General features: G+C 43.9%; 1 protein-coding gene across 18 annotated transcripts in view; it reads right to left on the reverse strand.

The window, feature by feature from the left end:
* Nucleotides 1-2,320: 2,320 nt before the first annotated feature.
* Nucleotides 2,321-21,738, reverse strand: part of REEP1 (receptor accessory protein 1) — a 101,447-nt gene continuing 82,029 nt past the window's right edge. For 5 of the 18 annotated variants that reach the window (XM_025185693.2, XM_025185692.2, XM_025185699.2 and 2 more), the window contains 2 exons: nucleotides 10,772-10,923; nucleotides 2,321-5,142 (listed from right to left, as the gene is read on the reverse strand). In XM_025185693.2, the coding sequence (XP_025041478.2) occupies nucleotides 5,071-5,142; nucleotides 10,772-10,923 (224 nt within the window). In that variant the 3' untranslated portion in view covers nucleotides 2,321-5,070. Of the gene's footprint in view, nucleotides 5,143-10,771; nucleotides 12,061-13,862; nucleotides 19,355-19,936; nucleotides 20,616-20,945; nucleotides 21,010-21,738 lie in introns of those variants that run through there. The other 13 variants (XR_012904433.1, XR_012904435.1, XR_012904437.1 and 10 more) reach the window with 9 other exon arrangements.

Genomic DNA, 21,738 nt, shown 5'->3' on the forward strand with positions numbered 1-21,738 from the left:
TTTAAAAAACTGCCTACTTTGATATTGAGTGTGACTGAAGCAGCTTCTCTACTAGAAAACACTAAAAATTGGAGCCTTCCAAATGTTGGTCAATGGATAATGTAAGTGATTAAAACAAATGTTAAGTTAGCCAAAATTATTTATAGAACTTCCATTACAATCATTCCGAAAGCTTGTAATTTTCATTGCTTTCTTATGTTAATTGTGAATAAGTGCCTGCTTGTTAATTTTCTTAAAGTTGTGGTACACACATAGCCTTTTATATGAAACCATGTGATTTTAGTTTTATAGTCTAGAATGTCATTTTTGTTTGTGCTTTTATTAAGGCCCCTTTCCTTGCATTCTTTAAAACTTGGCAGCCTGTAGACAAGGTGTTCAACAGTAGCTTCAAACTGTTCCAATCTCTTTACTGTAGCCTCTGTCAATCAGTTCCATTATTACTTGTTGGACAAGACACAACTTACTGTATAATAAAGTTGTGGTAGTCCAGTGAATTCATTGGTATCAAGGTTAATAGCTGTATTTTTACCAGTTGGTAGTACATAAGAATGGCCATACTGGGTCAGACCAAAGGTCCATCTAGCCCAGTATCCTGTCTGCTGACAGTGGCCAATATCAGATGCCCCAGAGGGAGGGAAAACAATAGGTAATCATCATGTGATCCCTTTCCTGTTATCCATTTCCAGAAAAACAGAGGCTAGGGACACTATTCCTACCCATCCTAGCTAATGGCTATTGATGGACCTAACCTCCATGAATCTAGCTAGCTCTTTTTTGAGCCCTGTTAAAGTCCTGGTCTTCACAACATCTTCTGGCAAGGAGTTCCACAGGTTGTGCGCTGAGTGAAGAAAAACTTCCTTTTGTTTGTTTTAAACATGCTGCCTATTAATTTCATTTGGTGACCCCTAGGTTCTTCCATTGTGGGAATTAGTAAATAACTTTTCCTTATTCACTTTTTCCACACTAGTCATGATTTTATAGACCTCTAGCTTATAACCCCTTAGTCTCATCTTTTTTAAAATGAAAAGTCCAAGTCTTTTTAATCTCTCTTCATATGGGACCCGTTTCAAAACCCTAATAATTTTTGTCACCTTTTTTGAACCTTTTCCAATGCCAATATATCTTTTTTTATTTTTTTTAAAGATAAGGCAGTATTCAAGATGTGAGTGTACTATGGTTTTATATAGAGGCAATAAGATAATAAGTCTCCATCCCCCTTTTTTTAAATGATTCCTCACGTTCTCTTTGCTTTTTTGACTGCCACTGCACACTGAGTGGATGTTTTCAGAGAACTATCCACAATGACTCCAAGATCTTTCTCTTGTGTAGTTGTAGCTAAATTAGTCTCCATCATATTGTATTTATATACACACAGGATTTGTAAAGGACATGCAGCATTTAGTGGCTAGATCTATATACAGTTAGCAAAAATTAAGACATGCAGTAGCAAAAGTAACAACAGGAATTCTAGTCTGCCAGATACATTGAACGGACTGAAGATGTGAGGTTTTTTTTAAAGAAAAGATTAAGACTTTATTCAAGATGTATATCAAGCAACATAACAAAACCAGCAAAACTCCAACCTTTGGAATACTGTTATACTGTCCACACTTTGAGGCATTAAGTATACTGTCCTATCACAGATCTTTTCTATTGATCAGGGGAAAGAAACCTTTTTTAAGTGCACAGTTACAATTCTTAAATATGTTTATATAAGTGTGAATCTCAAGAGTATGCATAGTGTTCTTTACAATTTGAAATACTGTGCCAGGTGCAAAACAAGTACCCAAAACAAACAGCAAAAGAAGAATGATTAACAAGCATTTTGTCACAAATATAGCTATCATTACTACATGAGAACAGTTATTTCACAGAGCACAGTCAAAGGCAGCAGGCTGTTTACATGATGCCAGGGAGCATCGCATCCCTCTAGTTAACTTTTCCATGAGGTAATTTCTCCCCTTTTGTTTGAAACAGAAGACCTTTTCCTCTTCCTTCTACCAGGATTACACTTGTGTAACTCCCTTTGCTTCTGGGCAGTTACTCCCAGTTTACTCTGGAGTAAATAGAGCCTTGGTTGTAGTTCGAAATAGCCCTGCTTCAGTGATCATTGTAGCTGTGCTAGTGTTGACAGTTATATTTAGACCAGGGTGGATAAGGGTTTGCAGTGAGTTGCTCAAAATTTACCCCATTTATAATCAAGGTAAATCCCAGCAGGCTAATTTACTGATCCAGGCACTAAAGAACATTCTCCAGCTACAGGACTTCAGTGCCTTTCTATTCAAGTCTGTAGTTTATTTCTCCAAAATAACACATTCAACATCTTCCCTGAGCTGGGGTCTTTTGCAGAGGCTTAACCTACTCCAGCCACCTGAGAGTCCCTTACAGTGGGCTCTTTCCCTAGAGCTGAGGACTGATGGTGAAGGAGGTCTTGCTTCCCAACCTGAGCTCTTGTTGATGTTGATGAGGACCAGGTTATATCAAGTTATCTGCTCCTTGATCTCATTGCTTTAGCTAAGTAGCAACTGATTAGGCAGAGGCAGGACTGGGGATCCCTTCCTGTTAAAGGGCCAGCTAGCATGTGATTCTGATTAGCTCAATTGATTCAAACTCTGTTTGCCTCTGTTTACTGCTAGGGTTCAGCCCTTGTGTAGCTATAACAATTGTTGAACTGAGGTTATTTCCAAGGGGAGACAAGTGCCTGAAAGAGGAGTTGTGACTAAAGTTCATTCAGCTGATGTTGATCCCAAATAGACACATGTATCTGAATGTTAAAATGACAAACCTTGAGAGAAAGCATTTGTAAACAACCTGTGTCTGTAATATACTGAATTTAAAGCAAGTGATTGTTCTATCCTGTGTACAGAACACTATACCACTAAGTGTACATGTTTAGGCATTCACATTTCTTGTCAGTCTATTCACAAATACATAGCTCAGTTGATAAATTAACACATTTTTGCCAGCGATATGAAAAGGGTTTTTTTTCAGTTGTACAGCAAATGTCTTCAAGAGATAAGGCAACTCCCTTGTCAACAATTTCACCTCGGCATTTAAGAAAATCGAAACAGTCAAGTTTACAGTAAGACAGCAGATCAGACATTTAATAACTTTAGTGAGGATGAATATTAATACAGTGTGTGTGTGTGAGAGTAGAATTTATCAAACATGATGTAGCTATATATTTTTATTTTTGGCATAATTTGAGTGCAAACTTGTCAGCTTTTGTTTTGTCTTATGGCACCCTATTGCAAAGCACTGAAATGAAGCTTGCAACGGGTTCTTAATTTCTACTAACACTTCAGGCAAAGTTCCTATTTAAAAAAATGCTGAAAAATCAAATTGACTCTAAAGCTACTTAAATACATAAGCGTAGTTATTCAAAGTTTTTGCTGAGTGTGAGCTAATGACTGAGAATTTTCCAACTGCCATCTTGAACACACTGTTTTAGCATATAATCTTCATAAAATACAATCTATTCAGTGCTTATAAGGGAAATTGGATTTTCCAGTAATGGCTCCAAATGGTATGGCAATCACAAGAAATGTCCTTTGCCCTTTCTTCTTACTAACCAAACTGGTACTAATGTTTATGGGTAGGGGGCTGTGGGTTTTTTTTCTTCCCAAACTATTTAAGGAAGCTTCAGAATAATCTCAAGATGAGTTAGAGAGAAGGCTGAGATGGAGAAGCCTATCCAGCAGATAAATATTTAACAAAGGTCACTTCAGATGTGCTTATGTCTGAGCCTGGTGCACTCTAAACAGTTATTGGCATGCTGGGCCACTACTGTACCCAAACTAGGTTAACAATACTATTCATCATCAAGTCTGTTTACTGTTCAGTTATCAATGGCAATCATATGTCATGTTATTCTAAAAGTTTTTCTAATCTATGGGATAGATGCAAGAGCAAACACAAAGGGCCACATAATAAACTCATTTATGAATTTCACATGCTTTTACATTTATAGGAGACACTAAGCACAAATACACATATCCTACAACTTCTTCCTCTTCTTTTGTATTTAGCACTTATATAAGGATGCCAATGCACCAGTCAAACTAGAGTCTCGTGGTTTTAACCAGAGTCCAAGTACTGGCAAAATTCTCTCCAGGCCACATGAGGGAGCTCTATTCCAATGCACTTCTCTGGCTGCAGGTGTGCAATTCCCACATCCATTCCAGGAAAGCAGAACACCCAAACTCAGCTCCCATATGCAAGTGAGGAGTGAATTTTGCCTTATGAAATCAATGGCTAATGGTTTATATTGCAGCAGTTATTACAAACATGGCTTGCACGTATTGTAGAACTGCCAGTAAAATGTTGGTCAAGAATTACAAGATTAATTATTCTTCTGGCATCTTTTATTTTCTACAAAATATATCACTTGCTCTTCTTCTGGCTCAGGAGTTTCAAAATTAAGACTCCCCTGCTTTAATTTGTGAAATCAGTTCAGTCTCTTGTACATCTCTCTTTCTCTAAGTTGTCTACATTTTCAGCACGACTAGAGTTCACATAATTTACTTGCAGAAAAAGAAATGGAAATGCAGTTCAACCTTTGCTAATAAGTCTCAGACATTCTGTGCAGTCAAAAGAATTCAAAATATCTCACATCAGTCACAGTCTTGTTACAAGATGGAGGAGGAGTAGGGAAAAAAATCTATGGCTCCTGCAAGTCCACTTCATTAAGGATAAAGCCAGAGATACATTAGTCAAAGTATCACTGACAGCTATTGAGTATTTTGTGTTTATTTGTTTGCATTCACAAGCTAAAACTATGCAGACACAACTAATAATTGCAAATGTACAGTATGACAGGATTAGCTTGACTATCCTGCAAATGAAACGGGGACTAAGACATTTACCACCTGTGAGAGTGTTCGCACCATGTTATGGGAAAATGCAAGTAACGTAACTTAAGGGAAAAAATCGGAAGAGAAAAAGGCCATGTCTGCAGTGCTGCACATCAAATCACATCCATCTCTGCTGTTTTTCTATATCAATAGCAAGTAGCTCTTTAAGGCAGAAGAGAGACATTCTGTGGATCTTGGTGCTATTGGCTCGTCGCACTCACATGGTTTCAGTGGTAGAGGTCGAGGTACTTTTCTTCCTGAAGCGAAGTCTAAAGGTCCTAGGCGGTGCCTGTGGGGAATCGAGAGAAAATTTTGTTGAAACAGAGTGACATATTGTGTTTTACATCTTCAAAGTACTATACAAATATTAATTTACTGCTGTAGGATCAGTGGGTATTCACATTTAGGGATGAAAAAAGAGGACCAAATCCCTAATAAATCCCCACTTAAAACTTCACTAAATAGGCAGCTGGGAATTTACCCAATATGAGAGAATCCTTGAGGGGCTTAAAGCTCTGTTGCCAGCTCAACAACATTGCCTTTCTGGGCTCCTGACATAGGGCACATCTACACCGCAGGGCTAAAGCCGAAATAAGTTACATAACTTCAGCTATGTCAATTGCGTAGCTTAAGTCGAAATAGCTTATTTTGGCTTTTGGTACTGTCTACACAGCAGGAAGTCTGAGTTAGAGCACTCATCCTCCGACTTCCCTTACTCTTTGTAAAATGAGGGTTACAGTAGTCAGAGTAAGAAGTTCTCTAGCTTGACGTTATGTCAAAATAACTGCTTGCTGTGTAGAAACGGACTGTTATTTCGGAATAACATCAGTTATTCCAAAATAATGCTACTGTGTAAACATAGCCTTAGAAGACATGGCTAGGAAGGAGAATGGCCAGAGTGCACTGTGCATCAATGAACCCTACAGATGTAATGACCCTAGGAAGCTGTTAGTGTAATTTACAGAAGCCTTGAGATTGCAGTAAGTGATGCCCCAAAGACCAGGAAAGCAGAAAGGTATCAAGAGAACCAAATTTTGGCTAGTTCACCCCAAACACTGCTCCAGGTCACCTGAAGAATCAGTTGTTTGACCCCAACAAAACCTAAGGCTCACTCAAAAGGGAACAAAGCATGCTGTGTTTCATGCCAACTGGATGAAGCCTGAACTCCTGCCAAGCTGCCAATCCAGATTCCTTGTCCACACAAAGCCTAGACATAGTTTGAAACTATTTCAAAACAGACTCACTGAAATTCTGCCTTACAATTACTTTACTTATGTGGTGTTATTAAAAATAGAACCCTTCAAACATAATAAGTGAGCTAGAAGCAAACAGTTCACTAGATGACTCACAGGCAGATCTCCTAGGAAGTTTACAGGAGCCACCTAAGTGGCAGCTGCCAGATTAACTCTGCTTTATTTTCAAATCCTGGGCAGCCTCGCTCCCTGAGTGGGTAAACACCTAAGACAGCGAATGCACATAGAACAGCAAACAGACAACCATGTATGCTGTCACCCACTAATGTATAGGACACCCACGAGTGTATGGCACAGATATGGCTTGTGAGAATCAACATGAAACAAATTAAATGAAGCTTAAAGCTCAGCAGAAAGTGTCATTCAGTTTAAACATATATTTACTTACATTGGGTAACAAACTGCCTTTCCAGTAACACAACATATTCTGATTCTCCAAAACCTAGTAGTATTCACTATGAAGGTACATCTACCCAGTAACATTATTTCGAAATAACTTAGTCCACATTTACATAGCCAGCGGTTATTTCAAAATAATGTCAAAATTCTGTCAAGCTGGAGAACTTCTTACTCCGACTCCTGTAAACCTCATTGTACGAGGAGTAAGGGAAGTCACAGGAAGAGTGCTCTATTTCAAAATAAATGCTGTGTAGACGCTCCCAATTTCAAAATAAGCTACGCAACTGACGTAGCTCAATTTGCATAGCTTCTTTCGAATTAAACCCTGCTGTGCAGATGCACCTTATGAGTGTATAGTAGCCGAATGACTATAAAGCGACACAATATATACATCACATTTCTGTGTCCCTTTGAGTAGTTAGAGTTGCTCAATGAGTAGGGCCAAAATCTGCCCTGGTTTAAGGAGAAATAAATCATTGCTCCACTGTTATTGTGCCCACATACACCTGAGTAGTGTGGGCCACTGTTACACTGCTTAACCTGGCATCTGTCACCCACTCCCATTCGCTACCAGATAGTACCCGAAATCTGCCTGGGCCCCAATCCTGAAATCCTTACACCAGAAAAACTCTCAATAAAAAGAACAGAAATTCGGCCTGATTATGGTCTGCAGGCTTGAGCCCCTGGAAGATTTAGCTATCTGTGGTACTAACATGGCCCCCATTAGCATACTGTCTGAGTATGTCATACCTCACAATTTAAAGCATTTCTCCTCACAACACCCAACAATTAGGGCAGTACTACTGTCCCCATTTTACAGCTGGGGAACAGAGGCACAGAAAGACTAAGGCTCAGATCCCTAAAGGTATTTAGGTAGCTACCTACCACTTATTTCCATCTGAAATCTTTAGGGATCTGGGTCTTTATGAGTTGCCTAAAAGTAATTGTCAAGAGCTTATTTGAATTGAACCCAGGTCTCTGGTAAATCTCCAACCACTGGGGCTCATACCTCCTTTTTACCTTGGGAACAATCAAGAAATAATGTCTAAATACTTCACAAACCCTCTTGTCTTTCCATTAGTTTTCAATCAGTACAAGTGATCTAGTGCAAACATGTACTTCCAGATCACTTTCCCTTTCCATTTCTGCTATTTTACCTGTTTTAGTCTTTACAACTAGATACTCACGAGTTAACTCATGGCTGGCATTTAAAGGTCTGTACAGAATAATTGATACAGGACCGAAAGGGATCTCGAGAGGGCTTCTCGTCCAGGACACTGCACTCAAGGCAGGACTATGTATTATCTAGACTGTCCCTGACAGCTGTTTGTCTAACCTGCTGTTAATAATCCTCAAAGACAGAGATTCCACAACCTCCTTACATAATTTATTTCTATGTTTAACTGCCTGACAAGAAGTTTTTTCTAATGTCCAACTGCAATCGCAATTGCCACAATTTAGCCCATTGCTTCTTGTCCTATCCTCAGAGGATAAGGAAAATAATTTGTCTCCCTTCTCCTTGTAACATCCTTTATGTACTTGAAAGCTGTTATCCTGTCCCTTCTTGTCTTCTCTCTTCCAGACTAAAACAATTTTTTTTCAATCTTCCCTTATGAGTCATGTTTTCTAGACCTTTCCTCATTTTTGTTCCTCTTCTCTGGACCGTTTCCAATTTGTCCTCATCTTTCCTGAAATGTGGCACCCAGAACTGGACACTCCATTTGAGGCCCAAGCATGGAGTAGATCAGAAGGAGTTCTCCTGTCTTAAAAATACTCCCGCTACTACATCCTAGAATGAGGTTTGCTTTTTCTCCAATAGTGTTGATTCACATTTATCTTGTGATACACTAAAACCCTCAGATTCCTTTCTGCGGTTTTTCTTCCTAAGTATTCATTTCCTATTTTGTATGTGTGCCAATGGTTGTTCAATTGTTCCTTCCTAAAGAGAGTATTTTGAGAGATCTGCTTCCTCACATCTTCTCATGTAATGCCAATGCCAACTGCTTCTCTGTTCTAATTCTCTTGTGTTTTAAAGATATCAGATACCCGGAGAAGAGGAGGGGGAAGAAACCTTTAAATATATGCTCCCCTTTAACAAATGCAGAGTTGCTCCTGGCAGAAAAGTTGTAACTTTCCAAAGGGTGTGTGTATTTGAGTATTTGGCTTCTTATTCCTTTAATACATGAACAAACTACAACTGGTTCTGGCACTAGCTGTTATCCTCCTTCTTAAACAACCCAGACTTTAACTGAGCTTTGGGTCCCATGGGAAAAGAATCAGATGGTTTCTAAGAGGGCCCAGACATCCATGCTCTGTAAGGTTAGAAGCTTAGACCCGGCACTGTCAGGAGAAGCACTCTGCCAGTCCACTTCAATCCAACCTGAGATAGCCCTGAGGGTCCAGCTAGTGATGTGAACTGACCATAATATGCCCTATAGTAGATCAGACCATTCCTTTATCCTCTCCATCACACTGCCTCCAGCAGTGACCAATATATGTGGCCCCTATGGCACAAACCTAATATCCAGTGGGACTATTACATTATATTTGTATTATTGTTTATACTTCCACTGCACTTTCCAACCAAAGATCATACCACACTTTGTAACGTTGTTTAATTTAGCCTGACAGCCCTCCTGTAAGGTAGGGCACGCGCATTATCCCATTTGTATTGATGAGGAAATGCGTACAAAGCGGTTTTGTTTAGACACTACAAGGATGAGTTCATTAGATTAGACAGAGGATTTGCCTGACGTCAGAGGACATCTGTGGCAGAACTGGCACTAGGCTCCAAGTCACCAAGCCCATGCTCAATGACCTCTTCATCTCAGAATTCCCACACAGCACTATGGACTTAATGAAAAATAAACACAAAACAGAAATATCAGAACTGAAGCTTCCAGAAAGAAGGGCAGAACTGGGAGAGGCTCCCACTTGGAACAGCTGCAGAAGGCAATCCTGGGTATAAATCTGGTCTTCAAGGATCCTGTGCTATGTGTGGAGCTGCTGGGAACATAGACACCATGTCTGGAATAGGAGCCACCCTGGGGATTGGGAGCACGTTAAAGGAGATCCCACAGTAGCTTTGGAGAGGGGTGCCCTTCGGGAGGCAAAGCCATTCTGCCAACAGAGAAGGTTCTGGGATGCTCCTGATAGGAAGTAAAGGGTATGGCTTTGTGCTGGGGGCCCACTTCATAGCTTTCTGAACAACCACACACACTCTCTCCCTATTAATAGTAGCATCCAAGAGGGGGATACACCCTAGCTTCAGGAGCTACCAGCCAGAGGCAAAGAGACTTCTTAAGGCCAGGTCTCTTCTCTTTCTCACCACCCACATCAGGGTCAGGTCTGGGACCAGTTAACAGCAACTCAGGGGGTTAACATGTGGCATATCTAGTGAGAAGTAATTTGAGATTTTCAGAGGTCCTCTCCTGTTGACAATCTCAGGTATTATTAGAGCCATAAAGACACTTAGAGCAACCAGTATAATTTTTAAACAAACAATATTCTCTTTCATACTCTCTCTTTAAGCCAAGTTAAGAATGTAACTGTTCTGACTCACCCATTGGCAAAGATTTCCCACTTTGATTTCTTAGGACCTATATCTAAGCAGACAGCAACTGCCTTCATTTACCCAAAGATCCAGAAGCTCATGTCTGCCATCTCTGATTTCTTTTAAATATGATTCCCTGGCACCAAACAATGCATGCTCTTGTATGCTTTATATGTCTGTTTTTGTTTGTTACTAATGAAGGCATACTTGCTAAAACAGGACCTGATTCAAAGCCCATTGAACTAATGAAATCAGTGGAAAGACTTTGGGCTTTGATATTGAATATATATGCATCTGGCTCTGAATTCTCCCAAACTTTCGAAGTGTTTGGATCTAGAGTTCTGATCCTGCTCATCTCCGCAGCTGTCTTCCCCTCAGGTATGACAATAAAAAATTCCCTTGGAGAAAAGCAAAGTTAAATGAAGCATTTTGTGTAGCTCCCAAGCCCCACATTCAAATACCTCAAAACTGCATAATAATTCAAAACTAGATTTAAAATTTTGCAGTGCAGCCCCATCTCTGATTAGTGTTTACATGTGTGGAACTTAAAATCCCTGGAGAGATTCCACTCCTGTGGGAAGAGCAGAATCTCCCAGTCCACCCTGCAAAACGGAATGTTGGCCTCAAACAGCATTTCCATTCCAAAGAAAAATGCCCTTCTGGAAATCCAGGCAATCTTACAGGTCGCAGCACCTTTCCCAATATGGAAGTACCTCAAGACCTTGTTCCTTCTTTTTGATCCTTCTGTTCTTGAACATGTGATCCAATAAATCATGCTCTTCATCATCTGAGAACACTAAGTCTTTTGTTTCACAGTTTGCCTCACAAGGTTTTTCAAACTCATCATCAGGGTCTACCTCAACCACTTACAACCGCATTTTAAAATCTACATGGTGAAAACAAAGGATACGGATGGTCAGTGGTGATTTGACTTCTTCTGTTCAAGTCACTAATCCCACCAAAAAGCCCTGCATCTTCCAGAGATTAATAAAAATGGGGTTCATACATCACACTCTAGTAACAGAGGTTGTAGTGTCAGAAACCAAAGTGGCTCCAGTTTATGGTGTGTTTGTTAGTTGTGTAGGACTTTTTAATTGGAATGTAGACTAATTTAACAGGTTTTAATCATATTTGGATCACAGATCAATGATACAGCTAATGACACTAGAAAAGTCATGCTGACAGATTATTGATTGGAACAAACACACCAAGAGAATCTCATCAAAAAACCATGAACTTAAGGAGTTACTTAGATCTCCTCCTGCATTGTGCACTTTGGTTGTGTTCACAATACAGAACCGAGCCATCCCTGGATGAACTGGTATGGCTTTACTAATAATAGGCAGGAATGGTTCAATATGCCCATACTAGCCATGCTGCCTTGTATTCTGAACTACTGCAGTGTTGCCCCGTGTTCAGTGCTCTTGTAACTCCTCTATTCAACTGCATTGCCTTCAGGACATTTATTCCACAGTTCCTGAGATGGCTTGCAGAAGGAGTGAATCCTGGGAGATTTGCAAAGCTGCTCTAACTACAATCAGACTTCACTGACATATTTGCGTTTAGGCAACTGTGTGCAGACTGCAAATGCCTGTTTAATAGTTAATGTCTACGTAGCATTTTTAACTTGTAAAGTGCTTTATAAGTGCTATTATATGGAGGCACTATGAGTCATTAGCACTGCTGGCAGATTGTGTCCAAGCTTGCTATGGTGTATCCAGACAAGAAAATTAGATGAGGTCCAACCCAAATCTGTTTTATCAGCATCTCAATCTGAATATGGCACTAGTATTTTTTTAGTAAGTGCAGTAAATGTTTATTTTCCCAGCAATGTCAAGTAGTGTCAAAAAATGTTAAAATAAAGAGGCCAGGGACAAGGCTGATTTCAGGTTTTACAATAAATGCAGTTCTAAAAAAAAGTGTGGAGAAAATCTTCAGTATTCTCTAGATCACTCTGTAAATAATCTGGGTAAATTTCATTTCACGCCACAGCATGTTTTTTCTGACACCTGGAAAATGAAAGTTGCAGGAAGAGTTCAATTTTAATTTGTTTTGTTAAGAGAGCATGCAAGATGCCACACTGTCATTAATCATCTGATGCACTTAGCTACCATCACTGCTCAAATACACAATTTATATGCAGGCTCTGTTTACAGCTGTGTTTTAAGCTCACTGCCAGAAGCAGAATCTCTAAAGAGAAGCACTTCAAGTGGGAGCCTTATTAGAATAAGCCCCTTTATTCAGCTCTGGTGAAGCCACATCTGGAGTATTGTGTCCAGTTCTGGGCCCCCCACTACAAAAAAGATGTGGACGCATTGGAGAGGGTCCAGCGGAGGGCAACCAAAATGATTAGAGGACTGGGGCATATGACTTATGAGGAGAGGCTGAGGGAGTTGGGTCTGTTTAGGCTGCAGAAGCGAAGAGTGAGGGGGGATTTGATAGCAGCCTTCAACTTCCTGAAGGGAGGTTCCAAAGAGGATGGAGAAAGGCTGTTCTCAGTAATGACGGATGGCAGAACAAGGAGCAATGGTCTCAAGTTGTGGTGGGAGAGGTCCAGGTTGGATATTAGGAAAAACTATTTCACTAGGAGGGTAGTGAAGCACTGGAATGGGTTACCTAGGGAAATCGTGGAGTCTCCATCCCTAGAGGTGTTTAAGTCTCGGCTTGACAAAGCCCTGGCCGGGTTGATTTCGTTGGGATTGGTCCTGCCTAGAGCAGGGGGCTGGACTTGATGACCTTCTGAGGTCTCTTCCAGCTCTATGGTTCCATGATTCTATGAACTACATTTCTATACAGCATGGAATAGGGAACCTTTTTTGGGTCAGGGGCCACTGACCCACAGAAAAATCAGTCCAAGGCCACACACAAGTGAGAAGTGGAAAAAAACACTCACTGAGGCCCCCAACTGAGAAGGAGAAAGACACTCCCCACATAGCCCTCGCACACCTGAGCATAGAGGGGCCCAGCCTACTAGATTTTGTGTAAATCCAGCCCCTGCTGCACCCACCCCAGGAGTGACCAGACAGCCAACACAGGTTCCCCCAGGGATGGAGCCCGCTTCCATATTAGGAAGGCAGCAAAGGGACCCTCCAAAGGTAGGGAGGTGGGGTGGATTCTGGAGTGTACTCCAGTGGGTTCCAGGAGGGCTGGAGCACCAGCGCAGGATCTCCAGTGCTGGGAGGGGGGGGTCATGAGCCTCAGGGGCTTGGTCCAGGCAAGTCAAGGGCTGCATCCAGCCTCCAGGCCTGAGGTTCCCCAACCCTGCTGTACAGTAATGGTTCAAACAATCTAAGTCACTCCAGCAGCAATATGGAAACCTGCAGTAATATTAAATAGCTACGATTCCACAGCGCCAGCCAATGGCTATTTCCTATATGGTGACATCAGTCTCAAAATCACTCAGGGTATGTCTACACTACCCCGCTAGTTCGAACTAGCGGGGTAATGTAGGCATACTGCACTTGCAAATGAAGCCCGGGATTTGAATTTCCCGGGCTTCATTTGCATAAGCGGAGAGCCGCCATTTTTAAATGCCGGCTCGTTCGAACCCCATGCCGTGCGGCTACACGCGGCATGGGCTAGATAGTTCGAACTAGCAAGCCATTCCGCACTATCTGTACGCCTCGTTCCAATGGCTTGCTAGTTCGAACTATCTAGACCGTGCCGCGTGTAGCCGCGCGGCACGGGGTTCGAACGAGCCGGCATTTAAAAATGGCGGCTCCCCACTTATGCAAATGAAACCCGGGAAATTCAAATCCCGGGCTTCATTTGCAAGTGCAATATGCCTACATTACCACCCTAGTTCGAACTAGGGTGGTAGTGTAGACATACCCTCAGTCTTCTGAGTGGAGACTGGTTCAGTAGAATAATGGCTGACCTCTCGCTAAAGGACTGCCTTCCTTTAAAAGAAATGTAAGCAGTAGGCCCAATGATGGGCAACCCAGAGCTCCGGGCTTTCTAAACTGTCACTGGAGTGCTCCAGTCAGTTTTCAGGGCTGGAGGAGTGTGCTGTGCTCCAAGCGATGCTGAGGGCCCTGGGGGAGAGGGAGAGCTGGCATGGCATGCTCCTTGCCCTGGCCCTGCTCCTTTTGGGCGTGCAAAGCTGAGTCCCACCCCAGCATGGCTGTTGGCTCCTCTGGTAAGGAGTAGAGGTACTTCCACAAAATAGATGGAAGTGGTCATTCCTCCCCCTTACATAGCATCTCCCATCTGAATGCCCTATGAAAACAATAATAAAGCCTCACAACTCCTCTCAGAGGGGGAATATCTGGGGATAGCTGGGGAAACTGAAGTTTAGGGCAGAGGAGGGACGTGCCCCAGTGAGTCGATGGTAGAACCAGGGATAGAATGCAGCTCTCCAGTCACCCACTGTCTGTTTTAGCCACAAGACCATCCTTCCACCTCCACTGCTTGGGCCTTAAACAAACCTTGCGATAGGAGGAACCCAAATTTTACCAAACTTGTTTGTAGCCTTGCCATAGGCAAGCCTCTGAAAAAGACAGCTCCTGTAGCTGCGGGGCCATCACAGAAGGTTGGCTATGCTGTGGGAAACTAATTTTTATGATATAATATCCTAATACATAAGGACAATTTTCTGCAGGCCCTTACTTGACAAAATTCCCATTCACTGCAAAGGAATGACAAGATTTGCCTTCTCAGTTGTGTCTACACTGGGGAAACATAAGTGAGTTTAAGGCTGGTGTGTGACCCATAGGGTACATCTACACTGCGGCACTATTGCGGGGTACTTCCGGTATCCCAAAATAGCTATTCCGAGTCTTTTGAGTAAGCCAGTTATTTCAAAATATAACGGGCTCACTATTCCGACGTCCCTGTAAACTTTGTTCCACGAGAAGTAAGGGACGTTTTAGAATAGCCCTCTATTTCAAACTTAACTCAAAATAATCTACACAATTCGTGTAGCTCAAGTTGCATATCTTATTTCAAGCTACAGATGCGGTATAGACACACCCATAGGCTATGTCTACACTGGCCGGTTATTGCGCAAGAACGTCTGTTCTTCCACAGAGCGTCCACACTGCCCACCCGCTCTTGCGCAAAAAGAGTTACAGTAATGCGTGGTAAGAGAGGTCTTCTTGCGCAAGAGCTATGCTCTTTTCAAACAGGTGTAAACTCTCTTGCGCAACAGCTCTTGCACAAGAGGGCAGTGTGGACGCGCGGCAGGGGTTTCTTGCACAAGAAAGCCCTATGGCTAAAATGGCCATCAGAAGTTTCTTGTGCAAGAGAGTGTCCACTCTTGCGCAAAAGCACATCTCGCACATGGCAGTGTGGACGTGCTCTTGCGCAAGACTTCTTGCACAAGAACCCTTACGCAAGCTATTCTTGCACAAGAAGCTGCCATTGTAGACATAGCCACAGTGTACAGCTACTGTGAGGCAATTTGAAACAGTCTGATTGTTTCCTGTTAAAAGAAAGTCAGGCTTCCTCAAATCACCTATAAATTTAACAGAACTAGTTTTAGAACTGGCTAAAATATTTCCCCACTGTGAGCAAGCCCAAGAAATTGTAATCTTTTGTTTTGTAGCACAGCTGCATTATTTTTAGAAAAATGCAACAACGGTGAAACAAGTAAAATAGTGCAACTCAAGCTGCATGCTGCCAAACATGGACAAGGACATTCCCTGGTCTAAGGAGTGCATTTTACAGGAGGTCATGTGTTGCTGAGGAATTAGATACACTATCCAGCAGAATCAGCAAACAGGCTACAGAGCCACATGCAGCTAAAACCAACAATGCACAGAAACATGCTTGGGCATCTCGTGATGGAGGCAGGGAAGGTTGAGTCTCCCCAAATCTCATGCTCCTGGGAGTGGGCCATGGTAGATTTGAGGTCACCAGAAAAATCTCCCCTCACCATGGCCCTAGGGCTGCAGTGGGGATGTAGAGCTTTCCCAGACTTTGGACCGCAGTGGGGCAAGGGAGGAGAAGCAAGCGGGAAGTGGGCTGTTGGGAGGAAAGAGGTGAAGTGGTGGCAGAACGGAGAGAGAGGTATCAGGGATGGGATGGACTGGGGTAGAGTCATGGGCGAGGCTGTGGGCAGAAGGGGTTGACAGGGTGAGGGGCTCCAGGCTCAGAGCTCCTGTTCGGGCTGAGAGCTCTGCTGTGGTTCCAGCTGAGCCTGAGAGCTCGAGCCCAGCCAAGCCAATCTCTCAGCCCCCATCCTCACCCCCTTATGACCTCCAAGGTCTTAGCCACACCCCCCATCCTCCACGCTAACTAGGGCTACAGAGGGGTTGAGAGCAGCAAACGTGTGTGTGGCCTCAGCCAGAAGAAGTGGGACCTTGGCCAGAAAAGGTGGAGCAGGAGGCTCCCCTCCCCAAGGCAACGCTTTACCCACCGACCGCGATGGAAACACGCAAGCTTGACACCATCAGATGTGCTCAGCCCCTTATCCCTAAAACCAGCATGTTCCAGATCTCAGGAGAAACAGGGCAGGGACCAGCAGCCATGACAATCTGTGAGCGAATCATATTTCTTAGGTTCACTTTCTTGCTATTTCTCTCTCTCTTGACTTTGGTGCTGGTACACAAATGCCAGCTGGAGAGCCTATCCATAGAACAGGTACTACATGAGTAGCAGCTGCAGTGTGCATGCCTTTAGCCTGCCCTGCAGTCTCCCCTCTCTAGAAGTGTGAGGGTTCAGCCTCCAGCTGCTTTAGGCCTTTACCTCTCTTTGCCCACTGCCAGGTAGGTCTGGTGACTTGGTGATTTTGTTGCATGAACATTTGTCCCCCAGGAAGTGGGCTGAGACCCTCCAACTTACTTCACAGAAGCCTCCAAAAACCTGCCAGACAGGAGCCTCTTCGGTTCTGCTAGCAACCTGGACTCTTTGGGGAAATAATGACGGCCTACACTGCTAGAGAGAGCAATAGCCTATAGCAGTGGTGGGCAGCCTGCGGACCACTGGGGTTCTCTGTGTGGCCCGTGAGACATTTTGTTTACCGTTGCTCACACACAGGATTGCCAGATTCTGCTGGTTTTTGCTTGCATCATTTTCTCCTCCTAGTATTACAAAACTGAGCCACACATAAAGCAAGGGCACACGAAGTGAGGTGTGTACTGACTGCACACCAGCTTATGAAAGCCGTGCACACCCTCCGCTTCCAATCAAAGTGCTGCTACCGTTTAATCAACAAACCCCGCAAATTCTAGGTACGCAAGCGCATATGGCAAAACTACCTATCCGGGAGACCATCTTGGTTATGGCAATCTTACAGCCCACTGAGATGAAGGAGTGCCACTCATGCGACCCACTCACTAGGGCCACGTCTCCCCTTGCAGGAAGATTGGTGCTGTGGTGGTCAATCTTCCAGTGTAGATTTAGCAGGTCTAGTAAAGACCCACTAAACTGAATGTTGAAGGTGTCCCCATCAGTGAACGTAAGAACATAAATATGGCCAGACTGGGTCAGACTAAAGGTCCATCTAGCCCTGTGTCCTGTCTTCCGACAGTGGCCAATGCCAGAAACCCCAGAGGGAGTGAACAGAAGAGGTAATCCTCACGTGATCCCTCTCCTGTCATCCATTTCCAGCCCCTGACAGAGGCTAGGGACACCTTTCCTACCCATCCTGGCTCATAAGTAGTGTACAGTGCCAGTACTCCTGCTCCTCAAGAGAAGTAAGGGAAGTCAACAGGAGCGTTTCTCCCATCCACACAGCACTGAAGCTCGGCTTAAGCTATGTCAATGCCAGCTATGTTTTTTACCTTGCCAGAGGATGTTGTGAAGGCCAGGACTTTAACAGAGTTCAGAAAAGTGCTAGATAGATTCATGGAGGTTAGGTCCATCGATGGCTATTAGCCAGGATGGGTAGGAATGGTGTCCCGAACCTCTGTTTCTCTGGAGGTGGATGACAGGGGAGGGATCACGTGAGGTTTACCTGTTGTGTTTCCTCCCTCTGGGGTATCTGATATTGGCAGATGTCAACAGACAGGATACTGGGCTAGATGGACCATTGGTCTGACTCTGTATGTCCGTTCTCATGTTCTTATGACCTTCCTCCATAGTGTGGACCTGGCCTAGCTTAGGTTGCCCCTCACTGGCCTATAGTCTCTGTATATATCTGGCTGCTGTAGGTGTTTCACTGAACGGTCAGCAGGTGGCTGTCTCTGATTAACAATGGCCAGCCAAATCCCTCTCCTCCCTACAGATTCCAGCACATTTGCTCCATCCTTAGGGTCACGTCAACCTGAACTACATGGAAGTGAGTGGACGACCCCGTCACTCTTACTCCTGCACATCTCCAAGCAGACATGCATGCGCTGCTCTCAGCCGCGGCAGCTCACGGCACTCAAGAGAGATAGGAGCATTCCATCTGCATGGAGATGAATTCTATGGCTCAGCGCCCAGAGCCAAGCCTACTGCCATTATCATAATCATAAACCTAAGTATACACAGGGGGTCTTTCTTCTTGGGATGCAACGATCACCAAGGCAAGATTATCTGGCTGCTTTAATTCTCTTAGAGGGAAATAATGCTGCATACTGAGGCTTGATACTTCGAACATTTAAATATAGACCAGGCAAAGCACTCAGAGTAGACCCAGTTCCTGAAAGGTATTAAGGCACCTAACGCCTACTGAAATCAGGCGTCTAAATATCTCTGAGGATTTAAGCTTAAATCCCCTATTTCAAAAAGCATTTTTGTATGTGTGAGAGTATTTTCTTCAGTCTAGAAAAGAACAACTGTGTACTTACTGATAAGGAGATGGAGAACATGACCTAATAAGTCATGGTCATCTCTGATTTCGATGACTCAATGTTGGCTGGTAAGATCCTCCTTAAGAAAGAACTATACTGATAATGCAGCAGCAAAGGCACTTTTCATAGCAGAGCAGCACTTGCTCAGCAATTGCTTCGTTACAGACAGGGCTCTTTTCTCCTCTACACTTGTGAAAATCCAGAGTAATCTCAATGGATTTACACCTGTATCGCAAAAATCAGAACGTGGTGCTGTAGGTGATCCATGGATGAGCCAAGGAATCACGCTGCCCAATGACACAAGCCCTTTAGTGATTAAATTCCCATAGGAGACTTGGATGGAGCAGAGTCATATATTGTATCAGGCACCTGTTAGAGATCATATTATTATAATGCAAGACAAGGTCACATAAAACCAGAATCTCATCTTCTTTGCTGTGGGTCACACATCCTCATTTGTCCACACTGGTTAATGAGCCAGTGAAAGCAACACGACATACACTATGGAGCTCAGTCTCTTAACCTGCATTAAATACAAATGGTCTTCATTTCCACAAAGTAACTAGACAAACCACATGCCTTAGAGCAGGGGTCTCCAAACTACGGCCCGCGGGCCGGATGCGGCCCGCGAGGCCCTCTCATCCGGCCCGTGGAGACCTTTTTGTCTGGCCCCGCCTTCCGCGTGCCGGTGTGACGAGGCGACCCCCGCCCGTCCCTGGGGCGCCGCCGAACGGGCCCTTCTTGCCGCGGGGGGGGGCCCTGTCAGGGGTGTGCGGCGTGTACTCACGCCGCGCCGGGGCAGGAGAAGCGGGCTGCTCCGCTGACAAGTGGCCGCGCGGCGGCAAACGGCGCAGGGGGCGGGGGTTAGCACGGGTGGCGTTCCCCCGCCCAGACTGACAGGGCAGCCGGCCAATCAGGGGGCAGGATGGGCGGTGGTGGTAACGCCCTCCCGGCGACGTGCGGGGGAATGTGAATCCTGGCGGGAACTTTAAAAAGGTGACCCCTTCCGCCCAGGGGGGGGGAAGGAGTGAGCGGTGGCAAGCAGGAGGGGAGGACAGCGTGCAGAGGAAGGGGAGAGCAGGGGGAAAAGCCCCCCCCCCCCCCTTCTCAGGAGTCCAGACCCGACGGCCACCCAGACGGCAGGACCAGCCCCAGCGGGAGGGGTGGGCGTCTGGATATACGACCGTCAGCCTGACGGACGAATCAAAGGTGACCGCCCCACGGTGGGGGGAGGTAGAGGGTCACACGAGGAGGGAAAGGAAGCAGCCCAGGGCAGAACTCGTTAGAGTTGGCGGGCTGACGAGTTACGGCAGGAGCCCCGTCAGCCGGACCGGAGCCAGCTGGTTCCGTGTCCTTAGGGCCCTGGGCTGGGGCCCGTGAGTGAGGGTGGGCCCGGGCCCCCCTTTCCCTCCCCTTCAGCACTGGAGGGAGTGCATGGTCAGAGTACCGGCCGCGCTGCGACAGAGGGCGCAATAGGCAACTGAAATTCCCCGTCGTGAAAGCGGCCCCCGAACTGCTGTTTGATAGTTAATGCGGCCCTCGGGCTGAAAAGTTTGGAGACCCCTGCCTTAGAGCAACTGTTTCATTGCCAAATGAAGAAGCTAAGAACAGCCACCACCACACACTCAGCCTAAAGCATCATAAAACCAACAAGAGTCAGGAGAGTAATCTTTTCAAAATGTAAGTCAAGTTCAATATTAATCAGGCAAACAAGTCTAGTCACATTATCACCAGCATCATCAGTTAAAACACATCCCACAAATGATTAAGGTGTTAAGTGCAAGGAGGAAACTAGTCTATTCTAAATAGCTCGGATGAAAAGTCATGCAAATCTGTAACACTTACATCAGAGTCCCACAATAGCCACATAGAGGAAAGAAAAGAATACATTTTTAGAGAAAACATTTGTGAAAAAAGGGAAATTGTTTCAGAGCTCAGAATCTTCTGCAGAGTTTCGTCACTGTTCATAATACCAAAGGTTAAACTGTAGTTTATTAATTTGAAATGCATGATTTAACATTCTATTGCTAAAATGCTTGGGCAGCAGACATATTGACTTTCTGTGTACATAATAATGCTCTGTTCTCTGAATTAAGCAGGGTAAGTATAAAAATATATTTTAAAAGCCTAGAGAAACTCACAAGTCATAATTCCAAGGTATTGTACTCACATTTGCGTTCCAGTATAGCATCCCTGTTAAATTTGGCCCAGAAAATGGGGGTTCTGACAGGAGACTTTAAAACAATCGAATGAAAAAAAAGAAAAAAAAACAACCAAATAACCCTGCAATCAGTAGACATTTTTCATGGTTTTATGTTCTACTGGAAATAGTTTTCTGAAAACAAAGCAATATTGCCATGCATTCTGTTATGCCAAGAGAACCTATAAGTGAAACTGACTAGGAAGAAAGGTTTAAACAGACTAAGTTATTTAATTGTGCTTACTCAGAAATGCAAACAGCATACATGTGAAGAAGTCAATTAAATTTTTTAAAAATTCTTTCCATTTCAGTAATCTTAGGTGAAATGTGCAATATTCTAAAAATAAGGATTCTGACATATTTGTAACATATTAGTACATGGCTCGTTAAAAATGCACAATTTGGGGAATATGCCTTTAAGATCATGATCAGCTATATCCTGACAACCCTACTACTGCTGGTTACACAGGTTGAACCTCTGGTACCTTCAGGACCTAATCGGAGCTGAACCAGAGAATTTTCTGGACCATAGGAGGTCAATATTGTCCAGCAGCATTACCAACACTTCCACTGCTTCCTGGGCAGTTAGAGGACATTTAGGGGTAAATTAGAGCTAAATAACAGCACAGAACACTGAGAGACGGGACTGGTAGCTGTAAACAAACTTTATGGAACCACAGGAAACTTGGTCACACCCATGAAAAATGGACATCCGGATAACTAAAATCATTCCAGACAACAGGGCTACGTCTATACTGGCCCC

This window comes from Pelodiscus sinensis, chromosome 5, assembly GCF_049634645.1.
Source record: "Pelodiscus sinensis isolate JC-2024 chromosome 5, ASM4963464v1, whole genome shotgun sequence".
NCBI classification, from domain to species: Eukaryota; Metazoa; Chordata; order Testudines; family Trionychidae; genus Pelodiscus; species Pelodiscus sinensis.